Here is a 16,870-nt window from a genome sequence, read left to right as displayed (position 1 = left end):
CATGCCTGCTCAACATTGTGAGACACCATCTCTACTAATAAAATAAATAAAAATTAGCCAGGCATGGTGGTACACGCCTGTCGTTTTAGCTACTTGGGGAACTGAGATGGGAGATCAAGTCTGCAGTGAACCATGATGCTAATACTGCACTTCAACCAGGGTAACATAGTGAAACTCTGTTTCAAAAATAAATACGTAAATAAATATAAAGAAGCAACAGTTTATTGAACCCGAGTCACACAAAAACTAGAAGCAAAATTTAACAATAACTTGCTCAAAATTCCTAATGTCATTCTAAAGGGAAACACATGACATATATTTCAACACTGAATATACCTGAATCTCTCATATAATGAATTTCATCAAATATAACCCAAGCAACTTCTCGCATAACTTCAGAACCTCTGTAAAGCATACTTCTCAAAATCTAAAGAAAAAAGTGAAAAATTTATTTAGTTGGATTCTGACATAACAGCTAATAGTTAGACAAAAGTTGTTTTTTCCAAGGAGGAATTGTGGATGTTTTTTCTTAAATGGAAATATTAAAATAATTTTAAAGGGTTACAGAACTTACTATTTAACAAATATTAACAAAAGTAATATTATATTGTTGTATATTTATATATTATATATTCCTTTTCTCATAAAAAACAAAGTAAATGGCTTCTAAACAGTTACTAATCAGATACAATCCACAGAGAGAATGATCACCCCTACTCTCCATATGTCTAGAATATGACACAACTTCCTTCTATATATAGCACCATCCCAAGATTCACACTTTCTAAAATATAAGTACAACTTAAATTATCCTCTATTCAAAACACTGGATCATCCCTGAGTGTTTGCCCATTTTTTTCTGCCTCGTTTTCTTGCAACATGGATACTTCCTGGCAACTGTTATCCTAATTTTTGGAGTTAATGAAAACCTTTCACAGATGAAAGAAAGTTCTGAAAATGAAAAACAAACTTCCATGAGGCGACCAAATGAAAAGTGAGCAATGCTTTTGGCTGGTTCTCCAAACCAGAAGCTAATTTATGCTCACCGTTATACCATGTCCTTGGAAAATACAAAGATATAACTAAAGTATGTACAAAAATACTTAGTAAAGATAGCTAATCATGTCCAAAACTTAAGATATTATAAGTATACGCAAAACTTAACTGCAATTATGGGAAGAAGGTAAACATAATACTGCACTCTTTAGAAAATCAGTTACTCGGCCAGGTGCAGTGGCTCACACCTGTAATCCCAGCACTTTGGGAGGCCGAGGCGGGTGGATCCTGAGCTCAGGAGATTGAGACCATCCTGGCTAACACGGTGAAATCCCGTCTCTACTAAAAATACAAAAAATTAGCTGGGCGTGGTGGTGAGGGCCTGTAGTCCCAGCTACTCAGGAGGCTGAGGCAGGAGAATGGCGAGAACCCAGGAGGCGGAGCTTGCAGTGAGCCAAGATCGTGCTACTGCACTCCAGCCTAGGTGACAGAGCGAGACTCCATCTCAAAAATAAATAAATAAATAAATAAATATCAGTTACTCGTGTACTTGTATCAACACTCAGATATAGAAGGCAAAGTCACATGAAGAGTCACTATTTACATAAAACTACATATTCAAATCCTTAAAACTATGTATATAAAACCAATAAAATATTGTCATGTCACCGACAGTAATAAACTTTAAAAATACTTGAAGAAAAAATGTATCTATGAGACAAATAACAAAGTATGGTAATGTAGAAATTCAATATTATCAGAACATTTTAAGATAAATTTTATCCATTTTGCCTAAGTCTAATGAGAAAATAAAGTATTATACTTTACTTAAGTAGAGCAACCAATAAAACATCACATTCTAACTGAATAGTCACATTAATTTAATTAAAAACGAAGTCAGATGAGGCACTATATGAATTACCTCTGTGGTCATAACAAGACAAGATGCCGTAGGATTAATAGTAACATCACCAGTCATCAAACCAACGTCTTGAAATTCTTCATACATTTCACGGTATTTTTGGTTACTCAGAGCCTTAATTGGGCTGGTAAATATTACACGCTGCTTTTCCCTTAAGGCCAATGCGATGGCATACCTACAAATGTGAAAACAAATAATCATAAAACTTTTCCTTTAAATTATGACTTTAAAAACTCTGTTAATATTTAAATTGTGTCCAAATTTTCCCTAATTATTTATCTTGAATGGACTTTGAAGAACAGTAACACCATATCTATTATACTAATAATTATAATAAATATGACATAGAGTGATCTAAAACCATTTTAACTCTAGTCACTTAATCACTAATACTAATAGATCACTGGCCGGGCGTGGTGGCTCAAGCCTGTAATCCCAGCACTTTGGGAGGCCGAGGCGGGTGGATCACGAGGTCAGGAGATCGAGACTATCCTGGCTAACATGGTGAAACCCCGTCTCTACTAAAAATACAAAAAACTAGCCGGGCGTGGTGGCGGGCGCCTGTAGTCTCAGCTACTTGGGAGGCTGAGGCGGGAGAATGGCGTGAACCCGGGAGGCGGAGCCTCCGTCTCAAAAAAAAAAAAAAAAAAAAATACTAATAGATCACTAACATTTACCCTATTTCTTGCAAGGAAAACACCTATGGTTCTAAGATGGGTCTACAAAAGTTCAGAGCCTCTATTCATACATACACAGATGATAAAGTGCTTATAGCCCCTGGAGAATGAAGTGTTTCCTCAAGTTTCACAAATAAGTTCATCTATATGTATTCTTTGCCCACACATAACAGTTAACAAGTCAGTCCTCTAAAAATTATGGTAGGTTCTGATTACGGAAAATTTTTTCCATAGCTATTAGCAGAACACAATAGAGCAGTTTTGTTGTTCTTTAAATATAGACAATGACATCATCATTAAATTTAACATTATAGTAGATCCTCCTTATTATTCAGCTCCTGCCCAGAATAGGCTTATTATAATGTATTCGGGGAAATAAAAATAACATTCATCCCAGTCATCCCCCAAAATAGTGAAATAAGCATTTTTTTAAAAATCGGGAAGTTGTCTAAACATCAAATATGAATTTTAAGAAATATACATGAAACAGAAATGCTACATACATTATCTAAACTTTTCAAGAAAAAAAATTGCAAGGTATAAAAAGAAACAGGAAAGTATGATCCGCATGTAGGAAAAAAGAAGCAGTCACAAGAAATTGTCTCAAAAAGGAACCAAAACTATTAACAACATAATCAAATGGAAAGTCTATAGATTAGGCCGGGTGCAGTGGCTCACACCTATAATCTTAGTATTTAGGGAGGCTGAGGTGGGTGGATCACATGAGGCCAGGAGTTCGAGACCAGACTGGCCAACATGGGGAAACGCTGTCTCTACTTAAAATACAAAAATTAGTCAGGTGTGGTGGGGTACATTTGTAATCTCAGCTACTTGGCAGGCTGAAGAAGGAGAACTGCTTGAAGCCAGGAGGTGGAGGTTGCAGTGAGCCAACATCACGTCACTGTACTCCAGCCTGGGAAAAATTCACTAGATGGGCCCAAAAGCAGATCTGTGATGACTGTTATCAATGAACATGAAGATAAATTGAGATAAATTATCAAATCTGAAGAGAAAAAGAAATAGAAGAAAAAGAGACACTTAGAGATCTGCAAGACATCCTCAAGTATCCCAAAGGAAATTCCAAAATGAGACAGAGGTAGGAAAAAAAAGTAACAATAAAAAATTTCATTTGTTTAAAAGACATTACTCTAGAGATCCAAGAAGCTCAATTAACACAGGAGGAAAAAGCAAAAAAGAACCATACCTAGAAACATCATAAACTGCTAAATGACAAAGCCAAAGAGAGTCTTTGAAAAACTGCAACAGAAAAACTCAACACATAAAACTCAACAACAACATAATTAAGGCTGACTTCTCACCAGAAACAATGGAGTAGAATGAAACAGTTATCAGTAGAATAATGTATCTGGAGTTGAAGGGAAAAAAAATCTGTCAACCAGGAACTCTATATCCAGTGACACTGTCCTTCAAAAATGGAAGCAAAATAAAACTACTCTGTAAGACATATTTGTTAAAAACCCTTCAAACTGAAAAGAAACAAAACCATAAAACAGAACAATTAAGACTATTTATGTATATAAAAGCATATATAAAACTTTTATCATTTAATATTTTTAGAAAACACAATTTAACACAATGATTATATTGTATTACAGATACCGTATTACTAGATTTACAGCATATGTAGTTGAAATATGTAAGAGAGTATTAAACAGTACAAAAATGAGAAGAAAATATTAGGGCAAGTTTTCAGTATTTTCCATAAATTGTGATTGTGATTTAGTTAAACCTGAACACTGTAAGCCCCAAAATAACCACTAAAAACATAACTCAAAGAAAGCTAAAAAGTCAAAAGAGAAATTAAAATGGTACACTAAAAGATATTTGTTAAACGAAATAGAAGTAAAGGAGTAAAAATAAGGATTAAAAAAACCATGAGAAATATACCAAAAGACTCCCAAAACCAACAACAAAAGGCAAATATAAATCCAACCAAATCAATCATTAAATTAAACTACTGAAATTTCATGAAGTATTTTCTCTAAGCACAAATTAAATTAGAAATAACAAACGGCTAAGTATATGGAAAATCATGTTTGAAAAGTAAACAACATACGAGGGAACCAAGAGAAATGAAAAAATGGAATGAAAATGAAACACAGTATTATCAGTTTACAGGATGCATTTTAAGCAGTACTAAGAGGGAAATTTTATAGTTTTATAGAAAAACTTATATTAAACATAAAGAATTATCTAAAACTTCAAGAAATTTCTACACCAGGCACAGCAGCTCACAGCTGTAATCCCAGCACTTTGGGAGGCAGAGACGGGGGAATTGCTGAGCCTAGGTGTTCAAGAGCAGCCTGGGCATCATGGCGAAATCCCATCTCTTAAAAAAAAAAGTATATACTTGGCCAGATGTGGTGGCTAACACCTGTAATCCTAGCACTTTGGGAGGCTGAGGCAGGAGGACTGCTTGAGCCCAGAAGTTCAAGACCAGTCTGGCCAACACAGACCCTGTTGTCTCTAAAAAAAAAAAAAAAAAAATTCAAAATCAAAATTAAATAAATAAGTAAAATTTAAAAATTAGCTGGGTGTGGCAGCACATGTCTGTACTCCCAGCTACTAAGGAGGCTGAGGTGGGAGCATCAACTGAGCCTGGGAAGTTGAGGCTGTAGTGAGCCATAATCATGCCACTGCATTCCAACCTGGTTGAGACTCTGTCTCATAAAAGAAAAAAAGAAATTTCTGGATAGACACGGTATACCAAAATTGGCTTTAATAAACGGGAAATTAAATTAGGAACTAAAAATCTTCCCACAAAGAAATGCCTAGGCTTAAATGGCTTCACTAGTGAATTCTATCAAACATTTAAGAAGTATGCCAAATACACAAAGCCTTACAGAAAACAGACCAGGAGGGAACACTTCCAGCTTCCAGTTTACTTTAAGAGATCAGTAATACTCCGACACCAACGCTAAAGACTTTATAAGAAAATGACATACCATTAATCCTCATGATGACACGAAAGTCTAGAATAAAACAGAGTCAGCTCCCTACACATGCAGGTTCTGAGGACTGAAAATATACTACTGTATTTGCAAAATGAGGAACCCATGGATACAGAGAGACAACTATTCATATCTGAAGGTTCCACAGGGCCTACTGCAGAAATTTGAGCTTCTGTGGATTCTGCTATATGAGGGGGTCTGGAAACCAATCCTCCTTGGATAATGAGTGACAACCGTACTGGCAAACTGAAATTGGCAACATACACAAATGATCATCTGCCATAAACAACCAGATTTAGTCCAGGAATACAAGGTTGTTTTAAAAATCAGAAAATTTAATATAGTACTCTAAGAGAATAAAAAGCTAATACCACATGATTTCCTCAATAGATGTAAAAATTCATTTCACAAAATACAACATATTTTGATAAAAACTCTCAATTTTTTGTTTACTTTCATTTATTCCCTACTAAGACCAGAAAGAAACAACCTCATTCTCATAAAGAGCAACCAGCGAAAAACAGCTAATATCATAATTAATGTTGAAAGACTGAACGTTTTCTTCCTCATATCAGAAATAAGGCAAGGATGTCCACTCTCACTACTATCCAATATTGTACTAGATATTGCCAATGCAATAAAAAAGACACACATATTGAAAAAGAAGTAAAACTGTCTTTTCTCACAGGCAATGTTACCATCTATATAGAAAGTCATATGGAATGTACAAAAAAGTTAATAAAACTTAAGGAAACATAATGAGGTTGCTGGATAAAATATCAATATATAGGCCGGGCGCGGTGGCTCACGCCTGTAATCCCAGCACTTTGGGAGGCCAAGGCGGGGGGATCATGAGGTCAGCGGACGGCGGCCATCCTGGCTAACACTGTGAAATCCCGTCTTTACTAAAAAATACAAAAAAAAATTAGCCGGGTGTGGTGGCAGACGCCTGTAGTCCCAGCTACTCGGGAGGCTGCTGCAGGAGAATGGCGTGAACCCAGGAGGTGGAGATTGCAGTGAGCCGATATCGCGCCACAGCACTCCAGCCTGGGCGACAGAGCAGGACTCTGTCTCAAAAAAAAAACCAACAAACTGTATTTCAATATACACGCTATTGGCAATCCAAATATAACCTTAAGAAAAAATGTGGAGGTGGCACTCAAGATGGCCAAATAAGAACAGCTCCAGCCTCCAGCTCCCCTGAGTGACACAGAAGACGGGTGATTTCTGCATTTTCAACTGAGGTACTGGGTTCATCTCACTGGGGCGTGTCAGACAGCCCATGCTGGTCAGTGGGTGCAGCCCGACCAGAGAGAGCTAAAGCAGGATGAGGCATCGCCTCACCTGGGAAGGGCAAGGGGGAAGGGAATTCCTTTTCCTAGCCAAGGGAAACTGAGACACACAACACCTGGAAAATTGGTTAACTCCCACCCTAATACTGTGCTTTTCCAAGGGTCTTAGCAAACCGCACACCAGGAGATTATATCCCACACCTGGCCCAGAGGGTCCCACGCCCACAGAGCCTCCCTCATTGATAGCACAGCAGTCTGAGATCCAACTGCAAGGCGGCAGCCAGGCTGGGGGAGGGGCGCCTGCCATTGCTGAGGCTTAAGTAGGTAAACAAAGCTGCTGGGAAGCTCGAATTGGGTGGAGCCCACCACAGCTCAAGGAGGCCTGCCTGCCTCTGTAGACTCCTCCTCTGGGGACAGGGCATAGCTAAATAAAAGGAAGCAGAAACCTCTGCAGATGTAAATGTCCCTGTCTGACAGCTTCGAAGAGAGCAGTGGTTCTCCCAGCATGGAGGCTGAGATCTGAGAACAGACAGACTGCCTGCTCAAGTGGGTCTCTGACCCCTGAGTAGCCTAACTGGGAGACATCCCCCACTAGGTGCAGACCCACACCTCACACCTCACACGGCTGGGTACACCTCTGAGACGAAGCTTCCACAGCAAGAATCAGACAGCAACACTTGCTGTTCAGCAATATTCTATCTTCTGCAGCCTCTACTGCTGATACCCACGCAAACCGGGTCTGGAGTGGACCTCAAGCAAACTCCAACAGATCTGTAGCTGAGGGTCCTGACTGTTAGAAGGAAAACTAACAAACAGAAAGGACACCCACAAAAAAATCCCATCAGTATGTCACCATCATCAAAGACCAAAGGCAGATAAAACCACGAAGATGGGGAAAAAGCAGTGCAGAAAAGCTGGAAATTCAAGAAATCAGAGCGCATCTCCCCCTCCTAAGGAACGCAGCTCATCACCAGCAATGGAACAAAGCTGGATGGAGAATGACTTTTACAAGTTGAGAAAAGAAGGCTTCAGTCGATCAAACTTCTCAGAGCTAAAGGAGGAACTACGTACCCAGTGCAAAGACACTAAAAACTTTGAAAAAAGAATGGAAGAATGGATAACTAGAAAAATCAATGCAGAGAAGACCATAAACGAACTGATAGAGATTAAAACCATGACATGAGAACTACGTGACAAGTGCACAAGCTTCAGTAACTGACTTGATCAACCGGAAGAAAGAGTATGAGTGATTGAAGATCAAATGAATGAAATGAAGCGAGTAGAGAAGTGTAGAGAAAAAACAGGAAAAAGAAATGAACAAAGCCTCCAAGAAATATGGGATTATGTGAAAAGACCAAATCTACGTCTGATTGGTGTGCCTGAAAGTGATGGGGAAAATGGAACCAAGTTGGAAAACACTCTGCAGGATATCATCCAGGAGAACTTCCCCAACCTAGTAAGGCAGGCCAACATTCAAACTCAGGAAATACAGAGAATGCCACAAAGATAATCCTCGAGAAGAGCAACTCCAAGACACATAATGGTCAGAGTCACCAAAGTTGAAATGAAGGAAAACACGTTAAGGGCAGCCAGAGAGAAAGGTGGGGTTACCCACAAAGGGAAGCCCATCAGAATAACAGCAGATCTCTCGGCAGAAACTCTACAAGCCAGAAGAGACTAGGGGCCAATATTCAACATTCTTAAAGAAAAGAATTTTCAACCCAGAATTTCATATCCAGCCAAACTAGGTTTCATAAGTGAAGGAGAAATAAAATCCTTTACAGACAAGCAAATGCTTAGAGATTTTGTCACCACCAGGCCTGCCCTACAAGAGATCCTGAAGGAAGCACTAAACATGAAAAGGAACAACAGGTACCAGCCATTGCAAAAACATGCCAAAATGTAAAGACCATCGATGCTAGGAAGAAACTGCATCAACTAACGAGCAAAATAAGCAGCTAATATCATAATGGCAGGATCAAGTTCACACATAACAGTATTAATCTTAAATGTAAATGAACTAAATGGCCCAATTAAGAGACACAGACTGGCAAACTGGATAAAGAGTCAAGACCCATCAGTTTGCTGTATTCAGGAGACAAGTCTCACATGCAGAGACACACATAGGCTCAAAATAAAGGGATGGAGGAAGATCTACCAAGCAAATGGAAAACAAAAAAAAGCAGGGGTTGCAATCCTAGTCTCTGATAAAATAGACTTTAAACCATCAAAGATCAAAAGAGACAAAGAAGGCCATTACATAATGGTAAAGGGATCAATTCATCAGGAAGAGCTAACTATCCTAAATATATATGCACCCAATATAGGAGCACCCAGATTCATAAAGCAAGTCCTTAGAGACATACAAAGAGACTTAGACTCCCATGCAATAATAATGGGAGACTTCAACACCCCACTGTCAATATTAGACAGATCAACGAGACAGAAAGTTAACAAGGATATCCAGGAATTGAACTTACCTCTGCACCAAGCGGACCTAATAGACATCTACAGAACTCTCCACCCCAAATCAACAGAATATACATTCCTCTCGGCACCACATCGCACTTATTCCAAAATTTGACCACATAGTTGGAAGTAAAGCACTCCTTAGCAAATGTAAAAGAACAGAAATTACAACAAACTATCTCTCAGACCACAGTGCAATCAAACTAGAACTCAGGAATAAAAAACTCAATCAAAATCGCTCAACTACATGGAAACTGAACAACATGCTCCTGAATGACTACTGGGTACACAATGAAATTAAGGCAGACATAAAGATGTTCTTTGAAACCAATGAGAACAAAGATACAACATACCAGAATCTCTGGGACACATTTAAAGCAGTGTGTAGAGGGAAATTTATAGCACTAAATGCCCACAAGAGAAAGCAGGAAAGATATAAAATCGACACCCTAACATCACAATTAAAAGAACTAGAGAAGCAAGAGCAAACACATTCAAAAGCTAGCAGAAGGCAAGAAATAACTAAGATTAGAGCAGAACTGAAGGAGACAGAGACACAAAAAACCCTCAAAACATCAATGAATCCAGGAGTTGGTTTTTTGAAAAGGTCAACAAAAATGATAGACCGCTAGCAAGACTAATAAAGAAGAAAAGAGAGAAGAATCAAACAGATGCAATAAAAAACAATAAAGGGGATATCACCACCAACCCCACAGAAATACAAACTACCATCAGAGAATACTATAAACACCTCTACGCAAATGAACTAGAAAACCTTGAAGAAATGGATAATTTCCTGGACACTTACACTATCTCAAGACTAAACCAGGAAGAAGTTGAATCCCTGAATAGACCAATAGCAGGCTCTGAAATTGAGGCAATAATTAACAGCCTACCAACCAAAAAAAGGCCAGGACCAGATGGATTCACAGCTGTATTCTACCAGAGGTACAAGGAGGAGTTGGTACCATTCCTTCTGAAACTATTCCAATCAATAGAAAAAGAGGGAATCCTCCCTAATTCATTTTATGAGGCCAATATCATCCTGATACCAAAGCCTGGCAGAGACACAACAAAAACAGAGAATTTTAGACCAATATCCCTGATGAACATCGATGCAAAAATCCTCAATAAAATACTGGCAAACCGAATCCAGCAGCACATCAAAAAGCTTATCCACCATGATCAAGTGGGCTTCATCCTTGGGATGCAAGGCTGGTTCAACATACGCAAATCAATAAATGTAATCCAGCATATAAACAGAACCAAAGACAAAAACCACATGATTATCTCAATACATGAAGAAAAGGCCTTTGACAAAATTCAACAGCCCTTCATGCTAAAAACGCTCAATATATTTGGTATTGATGGAACGTATCTCAAAATAATAAGGGCTATTTATGACAAACCGACAGCCAATATCATACTGAATGGGCAAAAACTGGAAGTATTCCCTTTGAAAACTGGCACAAGACAGGGATGCCCTCTCTCACCACTCCTATTCAACATAGTGTTGGAAGTTCTGGCTAGGGCAATCAGGCAAGAGAAAGAAATCAAGGGTATTCAGTTAGGAAAAGAAGTCAAATTGTCCCTGTTTGCAGATGACATGATTGTATATTTAGAAAACCCTATCGTCTCAGCCCCAAATCTCCTTAAGCTGATAAGCAACTTCAGCAAAGTCTCAGGATACAAAATCAATGTGCAAAAATCACAAGCATTCTTATACACCAGTAACAGACAAACAGGGAGCCAAATCATGAATGAACTCCCATTCACAATTGCTTCAAAGAGAATAAAATGCCTAGGAATCCAACTTTCAAGAGATGTAAAGGACCTCTTCAAGGAGAACTACAAACCACTGCTCAGTGAAATAAGAGGACACAAACAAATGGAAGAACATACCATGCTCATGGATAGGAAGAATCAATATTGTGAAAATGGCCATACTGCCCAAGGTAATTGATAGATTCAATGCCATCCCCATTAAGCTACCAATGGCTTTCTTCACAGAATTGGAAAAAATTGCTTCAAAGTTTACATGGAACCAAAAAAGACCCCACATTGCCAAGACCATCCTAAGCCAAAAGAACAAAGCTGGAGGCATCACGCTACCTGACTTCAAAATACACTACAAGGCTACAGTAACCAAAACAGCATGGTACTGGTACCAAAACAAAGATATAGACCAATGGAACAGAACAGAGCCCTCAGAAATAATACCACACATCTATAACCATCTGATCTTTGACAAACCTGACAAAAACAAGAAATGGGGAAAGGATTCCCTATTTAATAAATGGCACTGGGAAAATTGGCTAGCCATAAGTAGAAAGCTGAAACTGGATCCTTTCCTTACTCCTTACACAAAAATCAATTCAAGATGGATTAGAGACTTAAATGTTAGACCTAAAACCATAAAAACTCTAGAAGAAAACCTAGGTAATACCATTCAGGATATAGGCATGGGCAAGGACTTCATGTCTAAAACACCAAAAGCAATGGCAACAAAAGCCAAAATTGACAAATGGGATCTAATTAAACTAAAGAGCTTCTGCACAGCAAAAGAAACTACCATCAGAGTGAACAGACAACCTACAGAATGGGAGAAAATTTTTGCAATCTACTCATCTGACAAAGGGCTAATATCCAGAACCTACAAAGAACTCAAACAAATTTACAAGAAAAAAATAAACAACCCCATCAAAAAGTGGGCAAAGGATATGAACAGACACTTCGCAAAAGAAGACATTCATACAGCCAACAGACACATGAAAAAATGCTCATCATCACTGGCCATCAGAGAAATGCAAATCAAAACCACAATGAGATACCATCTCACACCAGTTGGAATGGCGATCATTAAAAAGTCAGGAAACAACAGGTGCTGGAGAGGATGTGGAGAAATAGGAACACTTTTACACTGTTGGTGGGACTGTAAACTAGTTCAACCATTGTGGAAAACAGTATGGCGATTCCTCAAGGATCTAGAACTAGAAACACCATTTGACTCAGCCATCCCATTACTGGGTATATACTCAAAGGATTATAAATCATGCTGCTATAAAGACACATGCACACGTGAGTTTACTGCAGCACTATTCACAATAGCAAACACTTGGAATCAACCCAAATGTCCATCAGTGACAGACCGGATTAAGAAGATGTGGCACATATACATCATGGAATACTAAGGAGCCGTTTTAAAAAAGGATGAGTTTGTGTCCTTTGTAGGGACACGGATGCAGCTGGAAACCATCATTCTCAGCAAACTATCGCAAGAACAGAAAACCAAACACCACATGTTCTCACTCATAGGTGGGAATTGAACAATGAGATCACTTGGACACAGGAAGGGGAGCATCACACACCGGGGCCTATTGTGGGGAGGGTGGAAGGAGGAGGGACAGCATTAGGAGATATACCTAATGTAAATGATGAGTTAATGGGTGCAGCACACCAACATGGCACATGTATACTTATGTAACAAACCTGCACGTTGTGCACACGTACCCTAGAACTTAAAGTAAAAAAAAAAAAAATACAAAAAAAAAAAGAAAAAATGTGATTCACAATAGCATAAACAGAAATACTTGGGAACAGGTTTAAGAAAACATGTATAATCCTATACACTGAAAACTGCAAAATGTTGCTAACAGAAATTAAAGTTGACCTACATAATGGAGAAATATACCATTTTCATGGATTGAAAGAGTCAGTATTGTTAAAATGATAATTTTCCCCAAATTAATTTATAAGTTCAATAAAATCCCTATCAAAATTAAAATGGGCTTTCTGGTTGGAAATTCACAAGCTAATCTTAAAATGCTATTGGAAATACAAAAGACCTAGAAGTGCCCAGTTTTTAGAAAGAATGAAGTTATAAGATTCTCATTACCTAATATCAATACCTACTATAAAGCCACAGTAATCAAAATAGTGTACTAGTGTAAAGACATAACAGAAAGTCCAGAAATAATCCAACACAATTTACAGGTAATTTACTCAGAATTCAATTCAATGGGAAAAGATAGTACTTTCCATTGGAACAATTGTATATCCAAATACAAAAAGGTAAATTGAGACCCTTTCCTCACATCTTACAGGAAAACTAATTTGAGAAGAATCACAGATCTAAATGGAAGAGCTAATACTATGAAATTGCAAAAGGAAAATGAAGAAGAAAATATTTGTGATTTGGGGATAGGCAAAATCACAATTAGGTAATTCTTAGGTATACCAATTGTATGATCACTCTATAAAATATTAAGAAATTAAACATTTAAATTAAAATGCTTTCTCTACAAAAGATAGTCATCAAGAAAACTGAGACAAGTCACAGAATGAAAAACATACTTATAAATCACCTCTGCTTTTAAAAAAAACTTGTATGCTAATAAAGAATTCTTATAATGCAATTAAGACCAACAACCCAATTTAATACATCAGCAAGACTGAAATAAACAATTCAAAGATATATAAAGCAATGATAAACATGAAATGATGCTTAACATCCTTAGTCATCACAGAAATGCACATTAAAACTACTCTGTGACATCACTGAAATGGGTATAATAAAAAAAGACAATACCAAGAGTAGGCAAGGATGCAGAGAAACTGGCACCCTCATACATTTCTGGTAGGAATATAAAATGGTACAGCCACATTAAAAAATAGTTCAGCAGTCTCCTCAACAGTTAAATACACATTTTCCATAAAATACAGCAATTACATTCCTAGGTATCTACCTTACCTAAGAGAAATGAAAACATAGATCCACTTAAAGACTTGCACATGAATGTTTTTACATCAGTATTATAATGGCCAAGAGATGATCAGTGTTTGCCTGTGGCTAGAGATAGGAATGGGTTTGAATGCAAACACACACAAGAGAACTGAATAGATGTTTTTTAAAACTGGTAAGGGTGCACAATTGTACCGATTTACTAAAACTCACTCAACTACATATTTATGATAGACAAATTTAATGGTAAGTAAATTATATAATAAAGCTATTCACACAGAATAAAAAAATCAGCAGTGTCAGAAAAAGTATTTGGTTTACATACCTAAACAACCTGATACCAACATGTTAGTCCTAGTAGCAGGTTTATAAATAAAATGTTGTACCCTGCTACAGTTAAGAGCTGAAGTAGGAGTTTACCTAAAGTCCTTTAATTACTAGGGAAAATCTTTATGTGAGATCCACGAACCACTCCTTGAAATTGTAACATCTGGTGTGCATATACAATTATGTACCTAATCAGGTTTACTTTTTATTGAAGTGAAATTCACATAACATAAAATTAACCATTTTAAAGTGTATATTTCAGTGGCATTTAGTACATTCATAGTGTTACACAACCAGTACTTCCATCTAATTCCAGTACTTTAATCATCTCCCAAAACACTCTGTACTCACTAAGCAGTTATTCTTTACTCCCCTCCTCTCACCAGTCCCTGGCCCCCACCAATATGCTTTCTTTCTCTATGGATTTACCTATTCTGGATATTTCACATAAATGGAATCATACAATAAAGCAATTTTTTGACTCCAACTTCTTTTAGTAGGCATAATGTTTTTAAGCATGTATCAGCACTTCATTCCTTTTTATGGCTGAGTAATATTCCACTGTCTGGATATACCACAACTTATTTATCCATTCATCATCCACTGATGGACATCTGGATTGTTTCTACCTTCTGGCTATTGTGAATAGTGCTGCTGTGAAGATTCGTTTAGGTACCTGTTATCGATTATTTGGGGGGTACAAATCTAGGAGTAGAATTGCTGGGTCATGTGATAATTCTACATGTAACTTTTTGAAGAACTGCCAGACTGTTTTCCACAGTGAACCTCAACGAGTTTTCAAGTATCTACAATCCTGGTGAATTTCTTAAATTCTCTTTATGATTTCCTAGCCCAAGTTTTAGAGCAGGTTTCAGTATATCTATATGAAAACTTCCTCTACAGAAAAATCTCTCCTCTTGTAGGAAAAATGAAAGCAAGGTTACACTAATGGCCAAAATTTGAATTAGTATACATATGCTGGCTTTAAATGCATAAAGCACCAAACATACTGCAATTATATTAGTTTCTCTAAGTGAAAAAATAATTGAACTAAGAGTAGTCAAACCTCTTCTTCTATACCTGTGCCTTAGGAGGAAACTGGTTTGTGACTTAAGCACCTTCTGAACAGGAGTGGACTCTTAAGAAATTCCACAGAACATAACTAGGGTGATAGAGAACCATAATGTGTTTAAGGCCGAGAAACAGATAAAGACTACTCTGCAACTGGCTGATACTGCTGAGATGACAGTATAAGATACAAACTTCACTCCTCTAACTCAACAAAGAGAAAAACTGAGACTTACAGAGCTAAGTCAAGGTCTGAAAGGAATGAATACAGTGACCAGATAAGCACTGACCAGGAATACAAAATTATTCAGCACCCAACAAGGTAAAATTCACAATGTTTTAGTATCAATAAAAAAGTGCAAGGTATGCAAAGAAGCAGGAAAATATAACCTGTAATGACAAGGGAAAAAAATCAATAAAAGCAAATCTGAAAATGAGACAGATGACGGAATTAGGAATTAATAACACAATGATCTGATAAGCCAAGGTCTGGAAGGAACTAATAATAAATAAGATAACCAGATAAGGAAAAAAATATTCCAGGATTCATGAATTATTTTGACCACTGCTATGATTTAAATGGCCCCTACAAAATGTATGTAGAAATTTAATTGCCAAAGTAATGGTATTTGGAAGTAGGGCCTTTAAGAGGTGATGAGGTCACGAAAGCTCCATCTTCATAAATATACTAATTATATTATCTTGGGAGGGGATTATCAAGGGGATGGGCCCCAGTTAAAAGGACAAGTTCGGCCCGATTTCCTCTCCCTTTCTTGCCACGGGATGACTCTCGCTAGAGGCCTGTGTCATGCTCTTGGTTTTCTCAGCTTCCAGAACTATGAGCTAAATAAACTTCCTTTCTTTATAAATTACCCAGTCTGTGGTATTCTGTTATAGCAGAATATAGCAACAGAAAATAGACCAAGACAACCACCATGCCAAGGTGAAATGGCTGATGAACAGGATGATTGGTGCCATTTTTTATGTTTCTTTTCTCTACAGTCTTCTTTACTCTTTATCTCCTGTTAAGAGTACCTAATTCAGCTACTCCACTGGAAAAGTCATAGAGAAATATGTTATAAATTGTAAAAGTTAAACCAAAAGAGTCAATCTATAAGAGATTGCAAAATACCATCCACATCAATGAGCACCATCCATCCACTTTTAGAATGGTCCAGTGCCTATCAAACATTAATATTCATCATCTGGTGATCTTATTAAAATGTAGATTCTGAAGCAGCAGTTACAGGGTGGGGCTAGAGATTCTGCCTAACAAGTTCCCAGGTATTATCAAGGACTATACTTTGAGTAGCAAGACTACACAATCTTGGTTATCAAATATATTTTAGAAGAACAGGAACCTACCAAAATACGTGAACTACTGTAGTAATACATAATGTACATTA

The 16,870-nt window shown here is 37.4% G+C and overlaps 1 protein-coding gene across 2 annotated transcripts in view; it reads right to left on the bottom strand.

Moving 5' to 3' along the window:
- MTREX (Mtr4 exosome RNA helicase) overlaps positions 1-16,870 on the bottom strand; it is a 124,869-nt gene that overhangs the window by 83,065 nt on the left and 24,934 nt on the right. For both annotated transcript variants that reach the window (XM_021939365.2, XM_003899677.5), the window contains exons 6-7: positions 1,919-2,093; positions 337-427 (exon numbers count right to left, since the gene is read on the bottom strand). In XM_021939365.2, the coding sequence (XP_021795057.2) occupies positions 337-427; positions 1,919-2,093 (266 nt within the window). The remainder of the gene's footprint in view (positions 1-336; positions 428-1,918; positions 2,094-16,870) is intronic.

The sequence above is a fragment of the Papio anubis genome, chromosome 5 (genome assembly GCF_008728515.1).
Source record: "Papio anubis isolate 15944 chromosome 5, Panubis1.0, whole genome shotgun sequence".
NCBI classification, from domain to species: Eukaryota; Metazoa; Chordata; class Mammalia; order Primates; family Cercopithecidae; genus Papio; species Papio anubis.
Note: the sequence above shows the minus strand (reverse complement) of the source record. Positions and strands in the feature narration are given on the sequence as shown.